The sequence below is a fragment of the Otolemur garnettii genome, unplaced genomic scaffold, assembly GCF_000181295.1.
Source record: "Otolemur garnettii isolate 467f Iridium unplaced genomic scaffold, OtoGar3 scaffold00131, whole genome shotgun sequence".
NCBI lineage: Eukaryota > Metazoa > Chordata > Mammalia > Primates > Galagidae > Otolemur > Otolemur garnettii.
In genome coordinates this window covers 3,360,130-3,385,415 of record NW_003852526.1, presented here as the reverse complement: position 1 = coordinate 3,385,415, position 25,286 = coordinate 3,360,130, and the positions used below count along the sequence as shown (strand labels likewise).

The 25,286-nt window shown below is 38.4% G+C and overlaps 1 protein-coding gene across 9 annotated transcripts in view; it reads right to left on the bottom strand.

Annotated features, from left to right (window-relative positions):
• Nucleotides 1-25,286, bottom strand: part of BBX (BBX, HMG-box containing) — a 279,317-nt gene that overhangs the window by 95,737 nt on the left and 158,294 nt on the right. For all 9 annotated transcript variants that reach the window (XM_003798195.2, XM_003798196.2, XM_023518213.1 and 6 more), the window contains one exon: nucleotides 2,973-3,143. In XM_003798195.2, coding sequence (XP_003798243.1) covers nucleotides 2,973-3,134 — 162 coding nt within the window. In that variant the 5' untranslated portion in view covers nucleotides 3,135-3,143. The remainder of the gene's footprint in view (nucleotides 1-2,972; nucleotides 3,144-25,286) is intronic.

Here is a 25,286-nt window from a genome sequence, read left to right as displayed (position 1 = left end):
AATTACTATCCAATGTTATACTTATCTCACTAAATTAGTCAGAAAGAAAAACAAGGTATCCATAAAGTTCATGTGCAATTTACTATGCTAAATGTTTTAAACTGCATGCAAACTTTATGTCCATCCTGTACATAAACACATGAATAAATAAATAAATAAATCAACTCTCTCTCTGGACTTTCTTTCATCAAGGGCCCATTAATACTTTGTCAGATATCAACACCTACCATCCTCAGCTGGATGCAACTGGAGAGCCATGAGAGGATGTAAGGAAGGGAAGGACATTGCCAAAAGTGTATTTTAAAGAGAGAACACCTGTTAACAGTACACCAATTTTAAAACTAGAAGCAACTGAAACTAAAGAACCCAGATAAAATTTATTCCAGCTATCTAGGCAATAAAAAAGGGACAAGGCTGAAATTCAGAAAGCAATACTGGGAATGAAGAAATGAGAACAGAGACAACATTTGTGAGGTACACCCAAGAGTGGTTAGTATCTTTGTATCTGAAGGTTGTAAAAGGAAGAGTGATTTTAGCTTTGGGGTGCAATGTTTGCTCATAGACAACAGCAAACTCTGTTGTTTGCTCTTGTAAACAATGGGGGAAATTAGGTCTGGTGGGGAGCAGAGACATCAGTGTGGGGCAGGCTGAATTTGAAGAGTATGTTATCTGGGTACGGAAGCCTGTGGGATAGCAATCTGAGGTACCAATATACAGAAGGTAAGAGGAAAGGTATGGATAACATCACTGCTTGTGGAGTGAAAAGAGAAGAGGATTAGGACTTTAATCTTTCACTCAATAAACATTTCCTGAGCACCTGCTATGCTCCAGGTGATTCTTCTAGGTGCTGCAGATAGAGCAGATCGTTCATAAGGCAGGACCAGCACAATTGGGTTTACATTTTGAAAGGATCCCTCTGGCTGCTTTGTTGAGAACAAACAGTAGGGGCAGGAGCAGAGGCAGGGGGAGAAAGGGGCAGATATGATAGTATGTGCTAGAAATGGCAGTGGCTAGCATGGTGCCTGTAGCTCAGTGGTTAGGGCACCAGCCACATGTACCCAGGCAGGTGGATTCGAATCCAGCCTGGGCCTGCTAAACAACAACAAAAATATAGCCAGGTGTTGTGGCAGGCACCTGTAGTCCCAGCTGCTTGGGAGGCTGAGGCAAGAGAATCATTTAAGCCCAAGAGTTAGAGGTTGTTGAGAGCTGTGATGCCATGGCACTCCACTGAGGGCAACAAAGTAAGACGCTGTCTCGAAAAAAAAAAAACGAAATGGCGGTGGCTTGGACCAAGGTGATAATGCAGTGAGGAAGTGTTAACAGAGCCCACAATGCAAACATATTTGAAGGTACAGCGGAGAGAATGTGCTAATGGACAGATGTGAAGCCTGAGCAAAATAAAGCAATTAGGATGTACTACAAGGTTTCAGGCCGAACAAACGAGAAAGGTCCCGCTGACATTTAGTGAGAAAGAAAAGATGCAGGAGGAGGTTTAGAGAAGAAGAGCAAAAGCTTAGTGTCTAACACATTCAAACTGAGATTCCTAGTTGATATTTAAGTGGATATGTCAAGCAGATGGTCAGGAATGTGAGTCCAGAGTTCAGGAGGAAAGTTCAGGAGGGAGATAGAATTTAAGATTAGAGGTCCAGAGAACATCAATATCTGAGGGGAGGATAAAGGAAGAGATGAAAGAAACTAAGAAAGAAGAAACAGAAATAGGAGAGAGTGCCCTCAGGGAGACAGGAGGCAGCTTCAGTGACCAAGTGACTAGTGGGCACAAATGTGTCAGAAAACCCAAACCCATTGTTAAGTACAAACTTGACAATCTCTTTGAATAGGAAGAATAAAACCTCCTTCTCTGATACAGGAGAGGAAGAAGGAAAGATGAATGAGACAGCACAGAGGTGTGTGGAGGAAGCTGAAAAGGTCACTTCCAGTGGCCTCCACGTGCTCAGTGAAAGAGAAGAAAAGGTTAGCAGGGAGCAAGACCGCAGAGGGTACACAGGCACCATGTGTGAGAAACAGGAAGACGTCCAAAATTCCTGCTAAAAGCCAGGAAGAAGAGGCTAAATGGATGTTGAAGGCCTGAAAAATACTAAAAACATAAATGTTTATAAAATATGTTGTGACACAAAATACATATTCGTTTATTTTTCTATTGAGCATATATCCATTCAATATCTACTGTGTGGCAAAGCACCATTCTCAGTTCTGGGGAAAGAAGAAAGGAGGGGCAAGGCCTCTATTCTGGTCTACAAAGACAGACATAAAAAGTACACAGCTGAAGACATGGCAAACAGCAGTTAAGGGCTACAAAGAAACTCCTCCAACTTGGAATGAGCATGGTGGGAGGGGATACTTGGAGATAATGAGGTCCTATCTCTTTGGGGAAGTAGTCCTTATGCTGAGACCCAAATGTTGAGGAGGAAGGAGTTAGGCTAAGACCTGGAGGAATGTGTGAATTCCTGTACTTATCTGCATGATTATGTGACTTTCTAAACAAGAGCCAGCTCCTCAGACATGAGGCCAGAGAAGGGAACTTGTAGGACTAAGGTATCACAGTGGGGTGATTGAGGTAAGTATAGCCAGACGTTATCAAGGCTAAGAGAGCAGCTCTGAAACTGCTGAAGATGTCAGCTGAGGCTGGAGTTAAAGACATGAGAGGCTGGAGGAGTCACAGGGTGGGTGCCAGGTAAATCTATGAAGTTTTATGAATATCCCCATCTCGCTGCATTTCAATATCATTACAAATCACTTATACTGTTTTAGAAGGATCTGTCTAAAGTATTAGGTGCAGATACTTTAACAGCAATCAATAACTGGAATAAAAAATGTAAGTTAAGTAAATAGGATCCAAGTTATACAGACTTTTAGGAACACATCATTCCTGGTACCGTTCATGTTCACTATAGTTTCTAAACTATAAGTGAGTGTTCAAAGAAACTTGAGACTTTACTAAATGCAGGACTTACTTTATCAATATCTTCCTCTTCGTCTTCCTCTTCCTCCTCCTCTGAAAAGTCAAGAAGTTTCTTTGCTAGCAACGGATGCCACTGAAGACACTTTCGTTTTGGTCGCTTTCCAGCCCCTTCTCCTTCTGCTGAATGATCTTTATTTCTATTACTGCCTTTCATTACTGTGACCTGTAGTGGGAGGCAGGGGAAGAAACAAGATCAAAGTAAATTTGATTAAGATTAGTTTATTTAGCTCCCTCTGCTTTAATTAGATTATAATTTTAATGGCTAAACTATCTTCCAGCTCAGATGTTTGCTGGACTCAGTGACAATTTTAAGTATATAATCAAACATTCATTTCAGCGGGCTAAACTGAGCTAACACCATTTGCGTTTTGTGAAATCTACTTCCTTCCACTCTATAACTTCAGAACTAAAAGCCCAAATAAGCTTTAGGATGGTGACCCATTACCTTCACCTGTCCATCCTTACTCAGGGCAGCATTTCTGTGTCCCAGCAGAGGAGCCTGAAGGATGCCTCCTCAGGGAGCACAGGCGCTTACAGGGTCACCCTTTCACATGCTCTCCGACGGTTCTTATTTTATGATAACAATTTATATAAATTTTGCATTCTACAGCATGATAAATCTGTGCCTATAATATTAAATGAGTGACTCATAAGAATCAAACATTTTGGACTTAAAATTATTTCATAAGATGATATACATTTTTCAAAACTCTCTGTGCTGCCTCCAAGAAAACACACACACACACACACACAGTAGGTCACTTAGCAGGCTGAGCACCCTCTGTGCCCATCTGTGACAAAAAGAAGTAAAAACACCTTCATGTCTCTCTATTATATATGCATAGCAACCTGGAAAACATTTTTGCTCCCTGGGATTTATTATTTTTTTTAAAGGGCAACTAGGTTACAAATAGCTAAGTAACAGCAAAGCTATGAATGTGACAAAATCTTTTTTAAAAGCCCCACAGCAATATATGTTCATAGTATACAGGTGAAAATAGCATACCATGAAGCTTCCTCTCTACATCATTCTCAGCCCCGCGGTCCAGAGATAAAACTGCATGTCACTTTCTTATATACTTTCTTTCTTTTTTATTTCTTATTTGTTCAAAGTAATAATATACAAATTACTGTTTATATGTATGCATGTGAAAAAAAAACAGCTAAATGTCATCAGTTTAAATGTAGCATGAATGGTGACAATTACAAACAACGTAGTGGCTGAAATCTCAGTACACCTTACATTGGTCCAATGCCTGCGAAGTGATACCATTAAACTTCTAATGCCATTATTAAAAATGAAGCTGGGGTGAATGAAAATTAGAAACAAGATTTCCCCAGTCCTCGAGTCTTTGAGAAAATATAGCATAGGTAAATCTGTATGTCTTCCTTAATTATTTCTGGATTTGGGATCATGCTTAGATCTTTCTTACCTTGAAACCAAAAAATATTCACTTACACTTTTTCCCTAGAACTTGAATGACTATCTTAAATATTTAAATATCTGATCAATCTGGAATTCTTTTTGATAAAAGGAGATAAAGATTTATTTTTTTTCCTCAACTAGCACTCCAACTGTACCAACACCATTTATTAAACAAGCCAACTTTTCACCATTTCTTTGGAATGACGCTTTTATCCCATGTCTGAGTCTATTTCTGGATTCTCTCTGTTAATAATCATCTCCCTCCAACTGCCTGCACATTCTTTGCCCAGTTTCAATGTCCTTAGGGATTATGTCATTCTATGCCTTTTTAAATATGCAAATATATCAGTAAACACAGCCATTCAAAATTTTTAAGTTATGTGTATCATACTCTTCTCTCTAGGCCAAAGCACCTTGATTGTTCTCATTTAAATTATGCAATATTCAAAATATGAATGAGGCACAATTTGACCAGTTCATTGATAGATTATTTCTTGTGCAGTAATAAAAATCCTCATTTTGATAAAAATCCTTACTGATTCATTAAAAGCTACGCACAGCCACCACCACCACCACATACACACACACACACACACACACACACACACACACACACACGAAAAATCCATTCCTGTGGCATTCTTAGCAAGAAACTTACACTAAGTATCTAAAGCAATTACATGACTCGCATGGCTCCCTCAGGAATAGAAGTTATTGAAAACTAAATGGAATTAGTTATCTGGTGGGTTTTTAATAAAGGAATGAAGATTTCCTGTGAACTGAAAGACCATTTAACAATTCTCATTCTATCTACAAATAAAACTTGGCATAGGCAACCCGATTTCCAAAAATACCAACGCTATACAGAGGGAAGACAAAACCATTCTGTGGCTTATAAATCACTTCAGGATGAGATACTTGAGTAGTAATTAAGCCCACACTTGGGGCCCGATAGTTTATGAGATAACACATTTTTTTAAATAGTTAAATAAATCAGCAGGAAATTGTAAGTCAGGCAGCTTCTACCAAGTGGAAAGGGAGGGTAAAGTAACTGTCAGAGCTTGGAGGAAAACATATCTTTGGGTACAAGACTTAATTTTGTGTGAATATATATCTATGTGAGTGTGTGTGCATGCACACGTACAGCTCATATAATTTCAAAATTCAAAGAGAACATGGCTCTTAGTTTCAAAATAATCACATTCACTCACCCCAATTCTTTCCATGTAGTTCACATGCTACTTTGGATACAATGTCTTTTCTGATACTTCAGAAGCTTATCTCTCCTTACCCAGAAATGCATTCAGAAAGACTCTGTACTGTTAGGTAGGTGCTACATTTACCCTTGAGTTAGAATTATTTGGGTACATTCTACCTCCATTGCTAGACTTTTTTCTTAGTGGTCCAACTTGATCTTGATAGGCTCAGAAAGATCCTGCTGCACCAGACCATCATGATCACTTAGTAGGAAGGGTTGCCACAAGCAATCATACAAACTCCTATGCTAAACAGTAGTGATGAATCACCGTTTTTATACACGATGACTTCAAATTTAACCATCATTGCTCTCATTTCCAAGAATTCAGATATTCTTTCTTGGGGGGGGGCTGAAACCATAAGTCTGCTATATAGATCAAGGTGGCCTAGGTTACATGAGAACCACTAGCTGCCTGGGCTTAGAGAGAAATAGGGTTGGCAACCCTTAGCCACGGGGCCTGTAACTAAGGAGGTACATTTTTAGCATGAACAGAATAGGACTAAATGAATAAGTGAACTGGAGATAGGATACTTCAGAAGAAATAATCAAGAAAAGTGTACTGTATCTGATGAAATAGCTATGAATAGATGAATAATTGTGAAATATTAGATATTCGAACTATAAACTGGGCACATGGTTATCTAATTATTTAATTCCCTATGGATCTATTTTCAAAGTATTGGAAAAAGGCAAAAGAGTAAAGGGAAGTGAAGATCCTGATTATCACTTATAGGTGTGAGAAAGCAAGAGAAAAGGATGGGAGGAAAGTTGAAAAAAAGTGAGAAAGACAAGGGCAAAGAAAGCGTAATTTTGATACAATGCTACCACCCATCTTACTTTAACAAGGAGGAGGAGGAAAAATTGTTAATTTCTGACAGTGACAGGGCACTAATCTTGTAATTATTTTGCCACTAAAAACCCCACACATTTTAAAATTTGGCTTCTTATTCTTGAACAAGAGCAAATTAAGCTAATAATATTTATGCAATAAAATGAAGCATTGGGGAGGCTTTATTCAAAAGGGGTTGGTCATTCTTCCATTCTGTATTGCAGTTCTAAAATAACTGAAATCAGGTTATTTAACTATCAAAGAACTGTACACTTGAAAGACTTAATATCATCAAGTTATGCTGCCAAGACTATCAAATGAAAATATGAATTTTCAAGGATGAGTGACCCTTAACATTGATTGTACTGAATTCATCATAAATCAGCTTGATAAATTAGAAAAACCTCTGTCTAATTATATTCTTCAAACGTAGCAAGCCCATTCATGAACACCTTTATTGAGATCAAAATTTATTGAAATTTAAAGAAAGACTGTAGAAGGAAACAGTACAAAACAAACATCATATTTAATAGAAGAAAAGAAGGATCCTGGAGTCTGACTGGCCTCATTTAGAATCCTATCTCTACTACTTAACTTTTTGTTGGAAAGTTATTGTGATATTTTCTCATGTTAAAACTCTACTGTGAGAACACATATAAAGTAACCCATAAAGCATAGTGCCTAGAAGGTTCTCACTTAAAGTTGGTAAACTGCCCTTTACTCACAAGCTTTTAAAGGAGCACGGTTTAACAAATAGGTTCTGCTCATTTAAACACAGCTTAAATGTGCTGTTCAAGACAGAGAGCATTTAACAGTGGTCCACATACTTCCCAGATGATATGCTCTGCAGGCCTGAGAAACTGAGAAAGACAGATGCAGAGTTTCCTTTCCCTTGAGTGATAGACATTCAGTGCATTGGCACAGACACTGATCTTGTAAGGTCATCATAATCTACTATCTTGCCTTATAACTTAGGCGATCAGTACATTTCTGCTCTTAAAACATGAGTGTGAATTTAACTTTGTGTCACAGTGTGATATTTTAGAGTTATACTCTTTCCTAAATATCCAATAAAATCCCACTCAAATCACTGTCACGGAAATTCAGACCCAATGTAACAGGGGAAGGTACAGGAGACCCATAACATATTACCACGGGACACTCAACATATTCTAACTACAAGTAAAGCCTCTCCTGGGTCCAACTAAGACTTCAAAGCTTCACATCTACAGAGTAAAGGATACACCAGCCACTAAACTCTGAAGAAAGCAGCACCTCCATTACTTGCAAACAAGTAAGACCCCGCTGCTTTCAGCTTTTCCTGAGAAGTTATGCCGCTTTCATTCAAGTCACTCCTCCCTTTCAATTTGTCAAGTATTGAAACTTCCTGAGAAACCACAGAAGACAGGAGACACCCTGACTCTGAAGACTAGCTCCTCTTCTTTATAAAATTCTCCCATTTTCTCTCAAAGTTCTTTCATCTTCCAAGGACCAGGTCAAATATCCCTCCCTCTCTGTGAAAGGCCTAAGGCAAAGTCCATCACTCTTTGCTCTGAGCTTTGATCCTACTTGCCTTTGTTAGGTCAGGAACTCAAATCACAGCATTTCAATAACCTCCACCCTTGCTATGATTTGAATGTGTCCCTCTAAGTTCATAACTTGGAAACTTAATCCCCAATGCAATAATGTTGGGAGGTAGGGCCTAAAAAGAGGTGACTAGGTCAGGGTTCTTGTTGGTTGGCTTTTCTTTTTTGGGGGGGTGGGTTGATTACTAAAGGTTGGGCTTGGTATAAAAGCAAGTTTGGGCCCCTCTTGCTCTCTCACTCTTACCCTCTCTTGCCTTTCTGCCAGTGGATGAAAGTCTTTGGTCTTGTACTTACCAGCCTCCAGAACTGTGAGCAAAATAAATTTCTTTTCATTGTAAACTACCCAGTCTGTAGGGATTCCTCTTAATGGCAGCATAAAATGGACTAAGACAGCCCCACCCACCCTCAATAGGGTGTGATCTTCAGAGGGCAGGTGCCATGGTTTCCTTTTCCATTTCGGTGCTTAGCACTAAACCTGGCACATCACACCCCTAAAAAAGGTGTTTATTGGCTTATAACTTCCTCACCTAACACTTAACCACATATAACTTCCCAATGATAGGCTCTTAATAATTTAAAAAATACTAATACACAACTAACATTAATTAAATACTTAATTGCTGCTTACTTAATATTCACTATATCATATAATCCTTACAAGAACACCCTGCTGCTTACTTAATATTCACTATATCATGCAATCCTTACAAGAATACCCTGAAGAAGGTACTACTATGAATTACAGTTGAAAAACTAAGGGCTGCCCAGGGTAACACAGTCAGCAGGTGGAGAAGCTGGAGTGGACCACGAAGCCCAACGTAAAGAGTCTAATGCTTACGTAGGAAAGGAAGCTCTAACAGAAAGCCCTTCGGTCTGTCAACTTTGAGCATTTCCTGTGGAACAAATAGCAGGCAGGCCATGCAAACACCAAAAGGGAGCACTGAGGGACTGGTAAGGAAACACACCCAGGGATTCAGAGCAGAAAAGCAAGTACACATCTCTGATGACTCCAAGGGACAATTAAACTAGATTAACTCTAACATTTTTAGAAGATAAAAGCCCTAAAGTGCTCATCATTATTATTTATTGTAATTATAATAATAATTCTAAACTATAGACAGTATAAATGAAAAACATCTCATTCAATAAAGTAATACTCTCATTTTAGAAGCAATTCAGTCACTCTTGAAGCTTAGAGTGTCTTTAAATATGCTCCTTATTGAAAAGCAGTAGCTCTTCAAGTTGAAACTTTAACTCTGTCAAGATGTTATCGATATGCTCTTCATGAATACTAATAAGGCACACACTGTTCAAACATAGCTAATACTGGCAGTTCTCGTCCCGCTGCCCTTATCTCATGAAAAAATATGTATTTTTAAGATCTCTAATACTTGTACTCTATGATACTTAGCCCTGAAGCAGCTTAATATGGTTCTCAAAACGGAATGCTGCTCTAAGATGCAGAGACAAAAGCTTCCTTGAAAGAGCTAAGGCACCAAAAGAGATGGCTGAGGGCGGAAAGGTTATATGCCTAGATAGCTCAGTAACACGATATGTTCCCCACCACCCACTCCGAAAATGCAACCTTCCATTTTCCTATAATTTAAAGGAGATGTTTACATTTTTAATAAGAAAGTCACCAATCCTATTCTTCAACAGGCTTGGCAAAAAAGCGATTGCTTACAAATTAACAAAGATTTTAATTCTATACATTTATTACACGGTTGGGACATAATTATCACATTAATGAGAAGCTAAAGCACAACATAAGCTTACGGGAGTCTCCTCCTCCTTTGCTGTCAGTGCAGCTGAACACATGTTTACTATCACCTGGTGAGCTATACTCTCTAAGAGAGTTAAGTGTCCAACCTCACCTCCCATTCAACTCACCTCCTGCTGGGCCGGTGTCTGCCCTGTTCTCCACACCTGCCATGTGCTTCTGCGCTGTCCTTTCTCGGTTCTCCCAGGCCTGCACACTGTCCCCCACACCCCCATTCTCACATTCTATGCACGGTCTCTCTGAACACCCATTCTAAAAGGCTGTATTTGTCCCAGCTCATGTCTTTCTCCTTTCTGAGCACCTTTTAAAATCACCGCAACACTTAATGGCTGTGCCATATTTTTTGACACTTGATTGCATGACAATTATCATTTTCCTGTACAACGTATGTATAATGATTTCATGTGAATTCCTCCCACAGAGACCCTTGAGGGTAATGAACATGCCAGATGCTTTTTTTGGATCTGTCAGAGCAAAGATCTCAGAGCTAGACAGGGAATAGATGTTCAGTGAATATGTAAAGAATTGAACACAGAAACAATGCACGTACTTCTCTGCTCTCTTATTATGCTTTTTCTTCATGTTGTTTTGCTAGAAGGCAGAGGAGATGTAAGCCTTTTAAAGAAAATATGCAGAGAAGGAACAATAAGAAGCTGGGAAAGGTTATTCAGGAAGGGAGAGGAGAGAGAAGAAAAACAAATTGACAAGGTGATGTAATATATATATAATAAAATCAAAGTCACTTCCAAACAGCTATCCAAAATATTTTCCAGTACCGTTATTCCCTTCTCTGGTTATCTGTCAATGATTTTCATTATTCTCTCAAAATAGAGTACCACAGTACCTTCTGCTCACTGGCTCTCTTATACTTTCATAACTGGTCCCCTAAATAAATCCCAACTCTATTTAACTCATCCAACCGTTTTTCTTCTCTAGGGCTATCCTAGGTTTCTGGTTGTTCCTGTAGTATGCTACTACTACAGACATTTTCAAGTTGGTCCCTAAGGGCTCGCTGGCATTTTTTACTTGTCTTACTCGATTATATTCCCAATCCCACAGTGTCCATTATAAATTCTCAGTTTCTCTTTAGCTCCCATCAATGAGGATGAGGATGAATGTTAATAATGATAGATATATACTGCTTCCTACATGCAGAGCTAAGACCTTATATTTATAAACTCTCTTAACTCACAAGCCTAATACGCAGGTATTTTATTATCCCCGTTTTATACTTGAGAAAACTGAGGCACACATAACATATATTTTGATTCTTTTAGTTTATAAATGAATGAAGCATTTTATTATATGTACATTCACTTGTCACATGGGTAGAAAGTAATTGTCACATTGGTAAGAACTGGAAGCATAAAAATATAAGCTCATGGAGCCTCTTCATTTATTGTTAATGCAGCTGAACACATTTTTCCTGATCACCTGGTGAGTATGAACTATATTTATAAATCACACCACCAGCACATAATTGGTAGAGCCAGTATTTGAACTCAGGAAGTCTGGTTTCAGAATCTGATTTTTTACTATATTATATAATATTGTTTCATCACAATAAAATTTATTAAACATTTGCTACATGCCAGATACTTTATGTGAACTGATCTCTTTAATCCTCAATATATAATCCTTGGAGAAAGTTAACCATGATCACATTTTAAACATGAAGAACCTGACAAAGCTTAAGTAACATGGGCCAGGTCACTCCTCCGGCATGTAGATGGGGCCAGGATTCAAATCAAGCTTTTCTGTCTCCTAAACCTAAGCTTTCAATCACTTCTCCATACTGTTCTTCCCCCCACCTGTATCTCAGTCATTCTAAGAACCCTCCCAAATTCCCATCTTGCTTTTAAGTTTTGAAATTTATTTCTTCTGTTTTCTCTCAAAGGCAGAAATTCATGGTCAACTCCTTCCCCTCACTTCACTGCCAATATGTATTTTTCCTTCCTGCTATCTTGAACTGTTAGACTTTGTTTCTTTAATGAATTGTTGATAGTTCTTACCAATAGCTTCTCCTGCAGTCTACACATGATCTCAAATCTAAAGCCCAGGGTGAATTCTCCTTCTCCTTTCTTTGTACAAACAGGCCCCTAGGCCAGCAGGCTAAGGAGGGGACTCTAGGCCAGCAGGCTAAGGAGGGGACTATGTAAGGCAGCTAGCACCCAAGAACTGGCCTGCCTTGTACCATCCTTAGCTCATCGCTCCAACCTCTTACTTCAAGTCACTGAGTGGCTTGGTTCCTAATCTTCTTGGTTCTAAAACTCAGCATTCATTTCCTAGAAAGCACTCACACTTGTTCCAACCTCACCATACGCTCTGGCTTCTCTAGCTCTCTATGACTCACACATCTCTGATTTCTAGCTAGCCTCTCAGAGAAAATGCTATTTTGTCTGGGCCAGGCCTCTGCCTCCACCATCTCTCTCAAGAGTTATACCAAAGCCTGGTGAATAGAAACAAGACATTCTTTCCCTTCACATAAACATCTGGATAGCACAGATATACAGAAAAGATACACACACACACACACACACACACACACACACATATGGAGAGAGAGACAGACAGATATTTTTTCTACTTTCTCTCCATAAACTGACATCACTACACTTGGCTGCTTGTCCCAGTATCTATTGAGTCTCACTGTCTCACCCAGACATTTCCCTTCTCCCTCTTACACGTGGTCTATGCCTCTTGATCCCCACCAGGCTGGTTCATCAGTCTGGTTCTCTTATCTACAGCTGCAAACTTCAGTTCTAACAAAACGAGTTATCTGCTCATGCCCTCTGCTGTATGGAGCCTCTTTAAGAGTCCCTTGACAGACTGAGGAAAAACTGCGCTCGTTCCTACAGATTAACATGCAAGACTCTTCCTGGCCTAGTCCCCGCTGCGCCTTCCCACCAGTGTTTCTCCACTCTAGTCTCACTCTCAAAGCTCTGCTCCCTGGGAGACACCGCCATCATTCAGAACTTGCCATGAACTCCTGCCTCAGGCATCTGACTGCTGTTTCTTTCCAGTGGAGCTCTTGTCCCTCCTTTAGGGCTTAGCTTGGATCTCACCTCTAACTTCTGCTGGTCCCTTCTAGTCCTGAGAGGAATGTCTCCACAGCACTCTATACTTAATAGACCACACTGAAAGGGCTTGTTTCCTTCTTTGTATCACATTCGACTGTGACACATAACAAAGGCTGCATCATGGTCACCACGGCATCTCCAGGGCTGACAGAGACAGGCACACGGCAGGCAAATCCTCACGCAGTCCATTCCTACCACCTTATTGCTTTCCACTCATCACTACTTCTTTTCTAGTCATCTTTACCATGCCTTGCCCTATGACCCTCCATTTCCTAGTATCCACTCAAATCGCATACTCAAACTACCAAACTAAAATACCTGGTAATTTTTATTTATTTAGCATAGTTTTATGCAATAGATATGACAGAAAGAATGCGTCTTAATGAATAATTCTGACTTCACAAGAGAAGTAATTATCCATTCTTAGTTCTCCTGTACCCATCACTGAACACTGATTATTTAATCATCTCTGCTCCAGTTTACACACAACCCTTTGAATTTTAAGAGTGATCACACATATTTTAAAAAGAGCTATCAGCCAGGTGCAGCTGCAAAGCCTGTAATCCCAGCATTTGGGGAGGCTGAGGCAGGAGGACAGCTAGAAGCCAGGAGGAGTTCTACACCAGCCTGAGCAACACAGTAAGGCCCCATCTCTATAAGAAAGAGAAAAATCAGCTGAGCATGGTGGTGTGTGCCTATAGTACCAACCACTTGGGAGGTGGAGGCAAAAGGCTCTTTTGAGTTCTTTTCCCAAATCCTTAGAATATTACTTTGGATACATGTATTTAGTAAATAGTGCTTGAGGCCAGGTGTGGTGGCTCAGGCCTATAATCCTAGCACTCTATGAGGCCATGGTGGGTAGACTGCCTGAGCTCACAAGTGAGACCAGACTGAGCAAAAGTGAGACCTCATCTCTAAAAATATCTGGGTGTTATGGCCAGTGCCTGTAGTCCCAGCTACCTGGGAGGCTGAGGCAAGAGAATCGTTTAAGCCCAAGAGTTTGAGGTTGCTGTGAGTTATGATGCTACAGCACTCTACCAAGGGCAACAAAGTGAGACTGGATCTATAATAACAAAAATAATAATAATAGTGCTTGAAGGCCAGGCACAGTGGCTCATACCTGTAATCTTAGCACTCTGGGAAGCTGAGGCTGGTGGACTGCTTGAGCTCATGAGTTTGAGACCAGCCTGAGAACAAGCAAGACCCCATCTCTACTAAAAATAGAAAAACTGAGGCAAGAGGATCACTTGCGCCTGAGTTGGAGGTTGCTGTGAGCTATGATGTCATAGCACTCTACCCAGGTAACGCTTGAGACTTTGTCTCAATCAATCAATAAAGCTTGAAAATACATGAATTTAATCATTTTAGATCAGCCTTCACATTTGCCAGGAGTTTGAGATTGCAATGAACGATGATGACACTACCACACTCTAGCCTGGGCAACAGAGCAAGACCCTATCTGTCAACCTGTGCCCCCTAAGAGAGCAGATATATTAAATTTCATTGAAGATGGTAAAGGCTTAAAAGAACCATTTTTCCCCCATGACTTAGTTGTTATTGTTTTTAATGTTTAAAAGAAAGATGTTTTCCATCATCCTGACCTCTAATTATTATTTTTGAAAAACCCAGAAACAAATTAAAAATCAATAATCTCACCAACTGGGATCTCTTTTTCTTAAGCTACTATTCTAAAAAGATGGCAAATAAATTAAATGACAGCCAAGTTTGCGTCACTTTATAAAACAATACTTCTCAGTCTTACTGGCTGCAAAACAAAAATATTTATTTTTCCCAAAAGTAAAAGAGAATATTTCTTTTTTGTGAGAATTAGTATTTCTTGCTTTTAGTAGTATAATGTTCACTGAAGTAGCCTAGAGCTTCTGCAGTGCCCACCTGTTTTACACTTTGGCAAACTAAAACTGGGTTAATTCCCCATTTACTAGATTCCAAATAACAAAGATAGAGCATTCTTATCTTTACATTCCCCAATCCTTAGAATATTGTTTTTAACGCATGTATTTAACAAATAGTGCTTGAAAATACATAAATTTAATCATTTATATCAGCCTTATCATTTGTCAAAGAAATTAGCATGTATAGGGTGCTATTGTTTCATTTATATTTTCTATGTAACTAGAGTTAGGCAGAAAACCATTTGTTTCTTAATTGGTTCATGCTTGGTGAAATTTTTTTTTAAATATATTCCAGGGGTGGCACCTGTGGCTCAAAGGAGTAGGGCACTGGCCCCATATGCCATTTTGAAGCTAGTGGCAGGTTCAAACCCAGCCATGGCCAAAAACTGCAAAAAAAAAAAAATTGGAAAAAAATATATAAATTATTAAAGAAAATGTATTCCAGTTTCCTGATTTAACATTACAAAACAAACTATAAATGCTTACTTGATAATTCAGTCACAACAGTGCTCCATTCAGATCATTAATAATCCCTGTTAAATTTCTTTAAGGTGTTAACTTATTTTCCTTATACTGAATGTGCTCTAATCCCAGGGCCAAGCACTGAAAAGTTGTTTTTATCAGCTAAATTTATGGCAGTTGTTTACAACAGATTCTTCACTTCTAAGAAGTACTGTAAACAACTAGAGTTCCTATTTGTTTATTATTTCCTTTTTTCTTTTTTTAAAAACTACCAAAGTGAAAATAAAAGTAGTAGGGGTTGTGGTATGACCTGAAATTCCTTCCCTCTGTTTTGCTTTCAATGCATAGTATGAGATTGTTGTGAAGCTACAAAGTCGGACAATTAAGTTCGCCAACCCATTCCAGAAAAAGTGCTCCATACCTCACTGCTGAATATCACTGCAGTCACCTCCAGAGGGAAGCTATGCACCTATGCCAGTGCCTAGTCTATTTTTCAAAGCAATTTTGGAACCTTTTTTCTGGAATGACACATCAGGCTATTGTACAAGCTCTGACAACTGATTAATGCATACTAGAAAAAGTTCTACATACCTCACTGCTGAATAAATATCACTATGACCACCTTCAAAGTACTCCCTTTGTTCATCTGATGACCATAATGATATTCAGCAATGAGATATGTAACCCTTTTTCTACGATGAGTTCGCAAACCTAATTGTCCAACCTTGTCTACCCACAAGACACGTATTTACTGAGGAATCCCAGACTATTTTTCTTACAGCCCAATTTACATAAATCTGGCTCTCCCTGCTGGTCAAATTTTTATCATCTACCATCTATTTAAATATAAAAGCAATGCTTTATACTATAAAGAAAAAAATTCTTCTATAAAATAATTATAAACTATACTTATACAAACTTGGAAAATCACTTAAATTCTTCCACATCCTTAAGGCATGGTGTTAGCTGATTTTAGGGAGAAGCAATCATGTAAGTTTTAAGTTATAATCATGAATTTTCAAATTTCAGGTCATTTTTCCCCTATGCAAGATTCTTTATTAAAACTATTTCTCATTAATTCAGCCCCTTTGTACCGGGAATCTCCACAATATGTTGTGATGAGTGTCTAACTATGCCTTTCCATATTTACACAACGGTAAGAAGTCAAGGAGACCAGAGGGAAGAAGTGCTCTCACTCAGGCAGTGATTTATCAAGGCCACAGATTAGTGTGGCAGAATATATAATCAACAACAGAGACCACAGTGCTACCAATGAGCCCATACTGTTCTTTATTTCACTTTCTTTCTCAAAAATGGCTTATAGTATAATAAAAAAGTCACACGTTTCTGATACATGTAAGAAATTCTGTATTTTAACTTTTATAATAAAGTACTTTATAATATGGAATTTGAGTACATTTCATTAATAAGCTCCAAATATATTTCCTAATATGAAAAGGCAGTGCTGTCATTAACCCCATTCCTCCCCACCCCACACTCTGCTACCTTAATTGCTACTTTCCAATTACGTACCACTTTATAACTTAAAAAGCTTTTATTGAATACATTTATTTATTTAATATTATGAAATCCTGTGAAGTGGGTATCATTATGCCTATTTTACAGCCAAGTGAAAGAAACCTCAGAGAGATTTACATCATCTTTACAATACTATTAAGGGGCAAACTAGGGACACAGACTACTAGAACGGCTGTGGACTTTATGCCCAAAACACAGACACTTTTTTTCCATCTAATTGTACCTCTGATTTTAGTTTTAATCAATACATATGCTTCGGGAGAAAAAGTAATTTCCTTTTTGGCATTTAATTAGTATTTCTCAACATTCACTTTAGAAGATTCCCAAATTTTCATTCATATTTCAAAATAGTCCTTCATATAAATTTAGCCATACTAAATACACTGGGAGAGAGAATCAGGGAACAAGACAGCACATATATCAGTGACTCAATGTACTTTTTCTTCACTTTGCATTTTGTAAATATTGACGTTTCAGCTCTTAAAGTACTCTCAGCAGTCGTTATGACTGACAGCCCATGAGTGCTGCGTCTTTCAAAACAAATATGCTTTATTGATGGAAAGCACATGCATCTCCATCTAATTTCTCTGAGTGGCAGGGGTGGAACAAACAACACGATTTCTTAACATTTTAACTAAATTCGGAATTCTGCATTGAACACAATAGGCAGATTATGGTTTACCAGAGACTGTGAAAGCTTGTCACTTCCACAGGCAACACAACACATCAGAGGAGCACTCCACAAACCTGCCGCACAATCCCAAAGCAGTGTGCAACTTTTGGTTATTTTTAAGCATAACCAAAAATTCAGAACATATTTTGTACTTTAAAAAAAAGGTCTTCTGACATGCCCAATTATTTGCAAAATTTTAATATATGCACTAACATGCTGTTTGACAATAAAAGTCAATACAGGTGGCAATATGAAAAAGAACCAGCTGGAGTAAATAAATTCTGGGGGAAATAAATAAATAAATAAATAAAACTTGTTATTGTCTGCTATGTACCAAAAATCACAATCTAATAGCAATGTCAGACACATTTTATATTACAGCTTTTCTCAAACTGATAGGTAAGGCTCATCAAGGATTTGAAGGAGAATTCTGCTCTCTGAGCTCTCCCAGCTGTTCAATTAACTAGCAATTTGTCCTCAAGGTGGGCAAATTCCTTCTGCAGCTCTTAGTTCCTCTAGGAAGACTTCCTGATTGCAAATCCACCTTCTGAGAACCTATTAATGGACTACCATTAAAAGAGATGACACTGATTATAAATTATGAGTTAGACCAATAAAGGACTTGTTGGTGAGCTAAAACCTACATAATAATGAAGCCATTTGGGAACTAGACAGCATGTAATAGTGTGCGACTATGTGGTCCAAACCATTAGGAAGAGATAATATTTAACATTAAGACATTCTCAGCACCACATACTTGGCAATTACAAAAGCCATTGGCAAATTCAGATAATGATCTTTATTGACTTCGATGATCCGAATTCATCCTATTATTAGCCTCTTAACTAAAGGGGTTAAACTTGCCCCCACTGCTGAAGGTACATCCAGGGGTGAATCCCAGGTTCTGGGAGCTTCTTGCCATTGCAAACTTTGCCAACTCTGATCTAGCTTCTTATACTTTCAGCATCAGCAAAAATAACCCTTTGAAAAGAGTCTGAAAACAATTGGTTCAGTGTATTCTGCAGTGCAGTTAAGACTGCAGTAAGTTCAGCAACTTCTCAAGGGTTAAAATAGCTAGAAGGAAGTCAGGTGTCTGGCCATTCCTGAACTCTCAGACTTGATTTGAGAAAAATGGGCTAAGCTTTCGTGGGAAAGTAATGCTTAAATGAGAATAGAACTGGGATTTCATTGGCGTTGATAGAATAGATCAAAATGATCTGAGAGCAGGCGTAAAGTGTAGTAACATTTTGTGCTTCTCATACTTGTTTTCTCTTACTTAAGAGTTCTTTTTTGCATAAAACAACCAGTGAAATTTAGGATCAATAACAGTACCAGACTGAGAATAAGAATGGCCAGCCTCTAGTCTTGGCTTTTGCATCTACCCCAAAAGAAAAAGCTCCAATGTCAGGCCTGTTCAAGGACGAAATTAGCAACAATGAAGTAGAAAAAGTGAGAAAGGTCTTTGAGCACCAGAAGGTCTAGATAACCTTGAAAACCCTCTTAATTACCACTGCATGCAATGATTTTACTTATCTCCAGCTGGGACCAAGCTGTCCTCTACCCCTGTCCACAAGGCTTCCATTTCCCTAACTCCATCTTCTATCAGAAAGATAAAGATAAATCTGCTTTGTGGCCCCTTGCAAGCCTTTATACTGATAAAAATTTTAACTTCTATGGCTGAGTTTTAAAAATTGCAATAGTGAATTTATGTATCTGTCCTATATTATTTGTGTATTTCTCACAGTTTATGCAACCCCCATTAATTAATTTGGAAATTGAATTTTGTATACCTTCTCTGAGTTGTTTCTTAACTGCTGACATTGTAAACACTTTTCATGTGTTTTTTTAGAATTCTGGAGCAAAGCTCTGCCTACGACACTTGAAAATGTGAACACTACAAGCAACAGCTCAGACAGGAAATAAATGTGGCCAGATCTGGGCCTTTAACTCCTTGGCCTCCACATATCAACCCAAACATTCATATACCAAGAAAGGAATACTGAAGTGTTCCTTCAAAATGGATAGATTAATTGGGAATTACAAGGGCCCCTAGACAAGAAGAGTAGACAGAGGGATCATTACTTCATTTAATCCTCAAAAGAACACTATGAGGTAGAAACCATAATTAGACACATTTTATAAGTAAGGCAACTGAGGCACAAAGAGGAACGTGCCTAGGGTAACACAACTGGGAAAACTAACATGTTGCCTAACCAGAATTCTGACTCTGGTGGTGGAATTGCAAAGGTACAATTCTGTTTTAATACTTCTTATCCACATTAGGTGGCTCTAAAAGCATTTGGGAGAACTGTGCATTGAAATTGTTTTGATACCTTAAAAAAATAGGATTACACACAAAAAGGTTTCTATTAAGTTCTCTAAAGATCAAAGGGTGCAGAGGTAAAACACGTGGTGACCATGGTGATGACCTTCATTAGTCATAATCTGTGATTTGCTTCTTCAAGTGACAAGCGCCGTGTATTACTAAAGTGATTTAACTTCACCTTGGCACATGAGCATGCCTTAATGTGGTAGTTTATAAGGGTTGTACAATCAAATAATCCTTGAGTTCATTTAATGATTTTTATATAACAAATAATAACAGATAGCAAATAGAAAAATCCTTTCTTGGGTGATTTTTTTCACTCTTTGCTTTATTATTATAAATAAAATAATGACAAAAAGTACATTTTATATATTTGATATGGTCTGGATGTTCGGCTCCTCCAAATGTCATGCCAAAATTTGATCCCTAGTGTTAACTGTGGGATCTGGTGGTAGGCATTTGGGTCATGAGGGCAGATCCCTCATGCATGGCTTGGTGCCCTCCCTATCAAGAATGAGTTCTTTCTTGCTTTATTATTATAGTTCATAGAGGAGCTGGTTGTTTAAAAGAGCCTGGCGCCACCTCCTCCCTCTCTTGCCAGGAGACCCACCTGTTTCCTCTTCACCTTCCTCCATCAGTAGAGATTCCCTGAAGTCCTCACCTGAAGCACACACTAGCACCATGCTTCTGCAGCTTGCAGAACTGTGAGCCTCTTCTTTATGAACTATCCAGTCTCAGGTACAGCAACACAAAATGGACTAACACGATACTATACAAGTATAAAAATTAGTGTAAATAAAATATTTTACCACTAAGACTCACTTTATTTAATGTTCCTCAAATATCCTGGGGTATAGTTGTATCAATTTTCAAAAATTCTGAGATCCATCTTGAAGGTATCAGTGCTACTAAACAGCTATCTGAAATCCTAAATTCCAACTTATCCTCTACTACTGCAAATCTCACATCCTGAGTGGGATAAAGAAGAGAACTATGTTAGGGTGGAGGAGCTAAGAAATGGAGGGGGGAGAGAGAGAGAAGGAGATGTAATGTAGGAGCTTTAATTTCTTCATTCACAAACATAACAGGACCAGACCTAAACCACAAGCACTACCATTTGTAATTCTATAACTACAATTCTTAATACCTGTTTGGAACGCTTCCTGAAGACATCACAATCAGACATTACTGGTCAGGTACCTAACACTGATTGACTCTTCTGAAAACATTAAAAAAGAAAAACAAAACAATAAAACGAACAGCTATTCTTGTATTAAAATTGGAATATTCTACCGTTCAAACAGACAGAGGTAAACCAGAACGTTTTCCTTATTGTTATTTCTAGATTTTGGATTCACAAATAAAAATGCACAATGTTCGAAATGAAAGGGACTTAGAAATCATAGTCCAAACAGACCAAATTAAAGATCTGTGAAACTGAGTCTCTGCATTAAAACTAAATGGTCAAGCCCTCTGCATTAGTATAAAGTGTGGGTCCCTTTTAAACAAATGGTTATTATTATATACACATAAGCATATATATTATGTATATTTACACATATTTACTAAATTGTATACCTGAGATTGCTTTGAATTTATCTTACTAGTAAGAGAGAAATGAGTATTGTTTTTAAAAGTCTGAAGTGTCACGGCGGTTTACGCCTATACTCCCAGCACTTTGGGAGGCTGAGGTGGGAGGAACACATGAGACCAGGTGTTTAAAACCAGCCTGATTAAGACAGTGAGAAATCATCCCTACAAAACATAGAAAATCAGCTGGATTGGTATGGTGATCCATGCCTGTATTCCAAGCTACTTGAGAGGCTAAGGCAGGAAGATTGCTTGAGCCTAGCCCAGAAGCTTGAGGCTGCCCTGAACTATTATGATGGCACTGCACTCTAGTCAGGGCGACAGAGAGAAACCTTGTTTCCACTAAAATAAATGAAAAGTGCCAAGTTTATTTACAATAAGATAACCGAAAAAACTCTTAGTTCCTTTTTCACTTTCAGCCTTTGACATGAACTCGATCAATAAAAGAAAAGTGTCTAAAGGGCAATTTTCATCCTATTATTTTAATGAGAAAAGTCACAGCCAAATGGAGCAGACAAGAAATGATCTGCTTTGAAGGAAATCCACAATTCCCAGGGTTCCCTGCTATTCTCAAATTCAAGGGTATCTCAAAGAAAAGCTATATACCAACAAAAAACCCTGTGGTTACAAAACTTAAGTGCAAAAAACTCCACTAAGCGCTTTAACTGAAAATCAATAAAGACAAAAATCAAAGAAAGTTGAATGAAGAATTTTGTGGTCATTGGGACTTTTGCCCAAGTAGTGCATTAGTCGAAATGCCCTAGAACACAGGGAGAATGTCTGCAAGGCATTATTAAGCAGACAGTAAGCAATCAGAAAAGTGGGAATCAGAGTCCATTGCTCATGGCAGGATAGCCTGCATTATCCTCTCTTAGATGCATCGCCAGCGAGAGCTGATGAAGAAAAATGAAGGCTGAGAAAGAGAGGGAATGGTGCAGCTCCTGCTTGTAATTTTCAGCCAGCTTAGATGAGTTTCCTCCCCCTTTCTTCCTTCAATTTCATTTAGAAAAATCATCGTGATTAAGGTTGTTCAAGTGTGACTCTGCAGCTAGCCTCATGTGGCCCCAAATTACCACCCTGACATTTCTTATAGCAAACACCTGATTATTAAATACTGTAGGGTTAAAGTAGATCAAGCTAGCTGTGTGCTGATTCCAAGAACAAGATTCTGTCAAACTGACAAATCAGTGTCTTCACTCAGGGATATACTATCTTCTGTCATATGGACTTCCTATTTCCTTAAAACCTGTTTCTTGGTGGCGCCTGTAGCTCTGTGGGTAGGGTGTCAGCCACATACACCAAGGCTGGTGGGTCGAACCCAGACTGGGCCTGCTAAACAACAATGACAACAACAGAAAAACAGCCTGGCCTTATGGAGGGTGCTTGTAGTCCCAGCTACTCAGGAGGTTGAGGCAAGAGAATTGCTTAAGCCCAAGAGTTTGAGGTTGCTGTGAGCTGTGACACTACAGCACTCTAGCCAGGGAGATAGCTTGAGGCTCTGTCTCAAAAAAAAAAAAAAAATCCTGCTTTTTGACTCTGGCAGCCTCAATGCCCCAGCTCCTGAAGCTTATGAATTCTTATTTTCCCTTCTCCAGTTTCTCTACACATTACACTGTTGACCTCTGCTACTGATGTGGCAGGAGGCATCTGGCAGCCACTCTGTAGTGACCCCACTACAAAATTAGAACTACATTTCTACAAGAACCAATTTTACATTCCAAAATACCTAATTCTGTTGCCTATGTTTTCAAACAGCTCATAAAAAGGGATTGCCACTTTCTTGGCACTGCTTTTTTTCCCTTTTGTCTATAATCAGGAAAAAAAAAAAGATGAAAGGCAGGAAGTGGCCTATCAACAAACAGTTCTCCTTTGAAGACAGATAACAAAATACTCCAGTTAAAAGTATATTTGTAATTGCAAAGTTACTCTTCTTAAACAAATTCCAAATGTACTATCTGTCTTTGATCTTGAAAAAGCATTTTTCTCACTGTTCGATGCTGTCATGGATGGTTCACTTAGACACCCCACTCCTAACTATGGGAAAAATGTTCCCAGAAATTCAGTCATGTGAGTTATTAGCTTTTAGTTGTCAGGATACAAGTAGCTGCTTATGTTCTGCCACTGCTTCCTGGGACATGTGTGCCTGCTATGGTGAAGCAAGCAAGAACTTGCCAGAGTAAGAGTATCCATTTGACCCCCTGAGAGACTCTCAGTTCTTTCTGTGTGATTTCAGACAGTGCTGGAGAGCTATTCAGCACCTCCTCGGACTACTATCTCAGTACAAAATACTGCAACTAAGAGAAAAATTTTGAGCAACATGAAGTTTTATATTTAAAAATGGAGTCTATTTCATAATCTTTTACATTTACTAGTACAGCTAAAATCTAAAGATGATATATAGCTTCAGTAATGAAACAAATTTATTTTAAAATAACAAAAATATCCCTAGCATTTCCACAGTCTATTTTAAACAATGGGAGAAGATAAATATCATCATATTATACCATCTATTACAAAAAATTTTTTTTTCTGCAACAGTTACTGCTAACAGGAATTAGTGAAACAATTTTCTATCTGGAGTCTTTTAATGTGAGCAGGAAATAACAGACACTGACATACTAAAATATGGGGAGGCTCTTATTTTTGTTAAGTAACAATCCTTAAAGTTTAGTCAGTAGAAAGAAATAATAGGAGCTAACTGAACCCTCAGAAGATTTATAATCTTAGGTTAGAAGTTCCCATTACCACAATAGAATCTTCCTGGCTAAGAAGAAAAAGAGCAGCTTTCATGGAAAAGAACTATGCTATTAATGTTAATACATGAATATGGCACACATGTGCCTACTTTCTACAAAGTGTAGACCAGCAGTTCTCAATCTGTTGGTCGCGATCCCTTTGTAACAATGAAAATACATCCTGCATATCAGATTTTTTTTTTTTTTTGCAGTTTTTTGCCGGGGGCCGGGTTTGAACCCACCACCTCTGATATATGGGGCCGGTGCCCCACTCCTTGAGCCACAGGCGCCGCTCCTGCATATCAGATATTTACATTACGATTCATAACAGTAAAATTACAGTTATGAAATAGCAACGAGAATAATTTTACGGTTGGGAGTCACCACAACATGAGGAAAGGGTCGCGGGATTAGGAAGGTTGAGAACCACTGGTGTAGACAGATTGATAGCTACTGGAAAACTGCTATTGCACTCAAACAGTAAAGTATTCCTCGCTCTCACAGAATAAGGTTTTATTTGAATATGACCTCAAAAGCAAAATCTAACTTTTGGGACACACCCATAAAATCAGCACTCAGAATATTTTTGACTGATAGCCAAGAAACATTAACTACCTAAGTATTTACACAGTGCTGCATCTGCAGCGAAGTTACTAGAAACAGAATTAAAGGATGATCATCAAAGCAAGCAATGTGTATGTCATGGTATTTGTCAGCATTGGGCAAATGTAATCATAATGAAATCCTTATAATACCCTGAAGTTCTTCTGTAGCAAAATAGCTATTTTCTTTTCCCTGAGACAGAAAACTCTGCATCCTATCCTTACCAAATGGCAGTGGCTTTTCAATTTTCAATATATAGGGAACACATAAGGAAGTATTTCTAAAATATGTAAGTCCACACCACAACATACCCTGAGACCCATATCACCCACACCAAAATTGGGAGGAGGGGAGGAAAGTGATAACAATAGAGTCATAGGAATTCGATAGAAAAATCAATCAATGAAAAAGTGTTTCATTAAATGCATTTATACTGACATTTATATACCAGAACTCTAGGTAAAAAGAAAAACTAAGTATGTTTATGCCTAGGAAAAAAAAAAAAA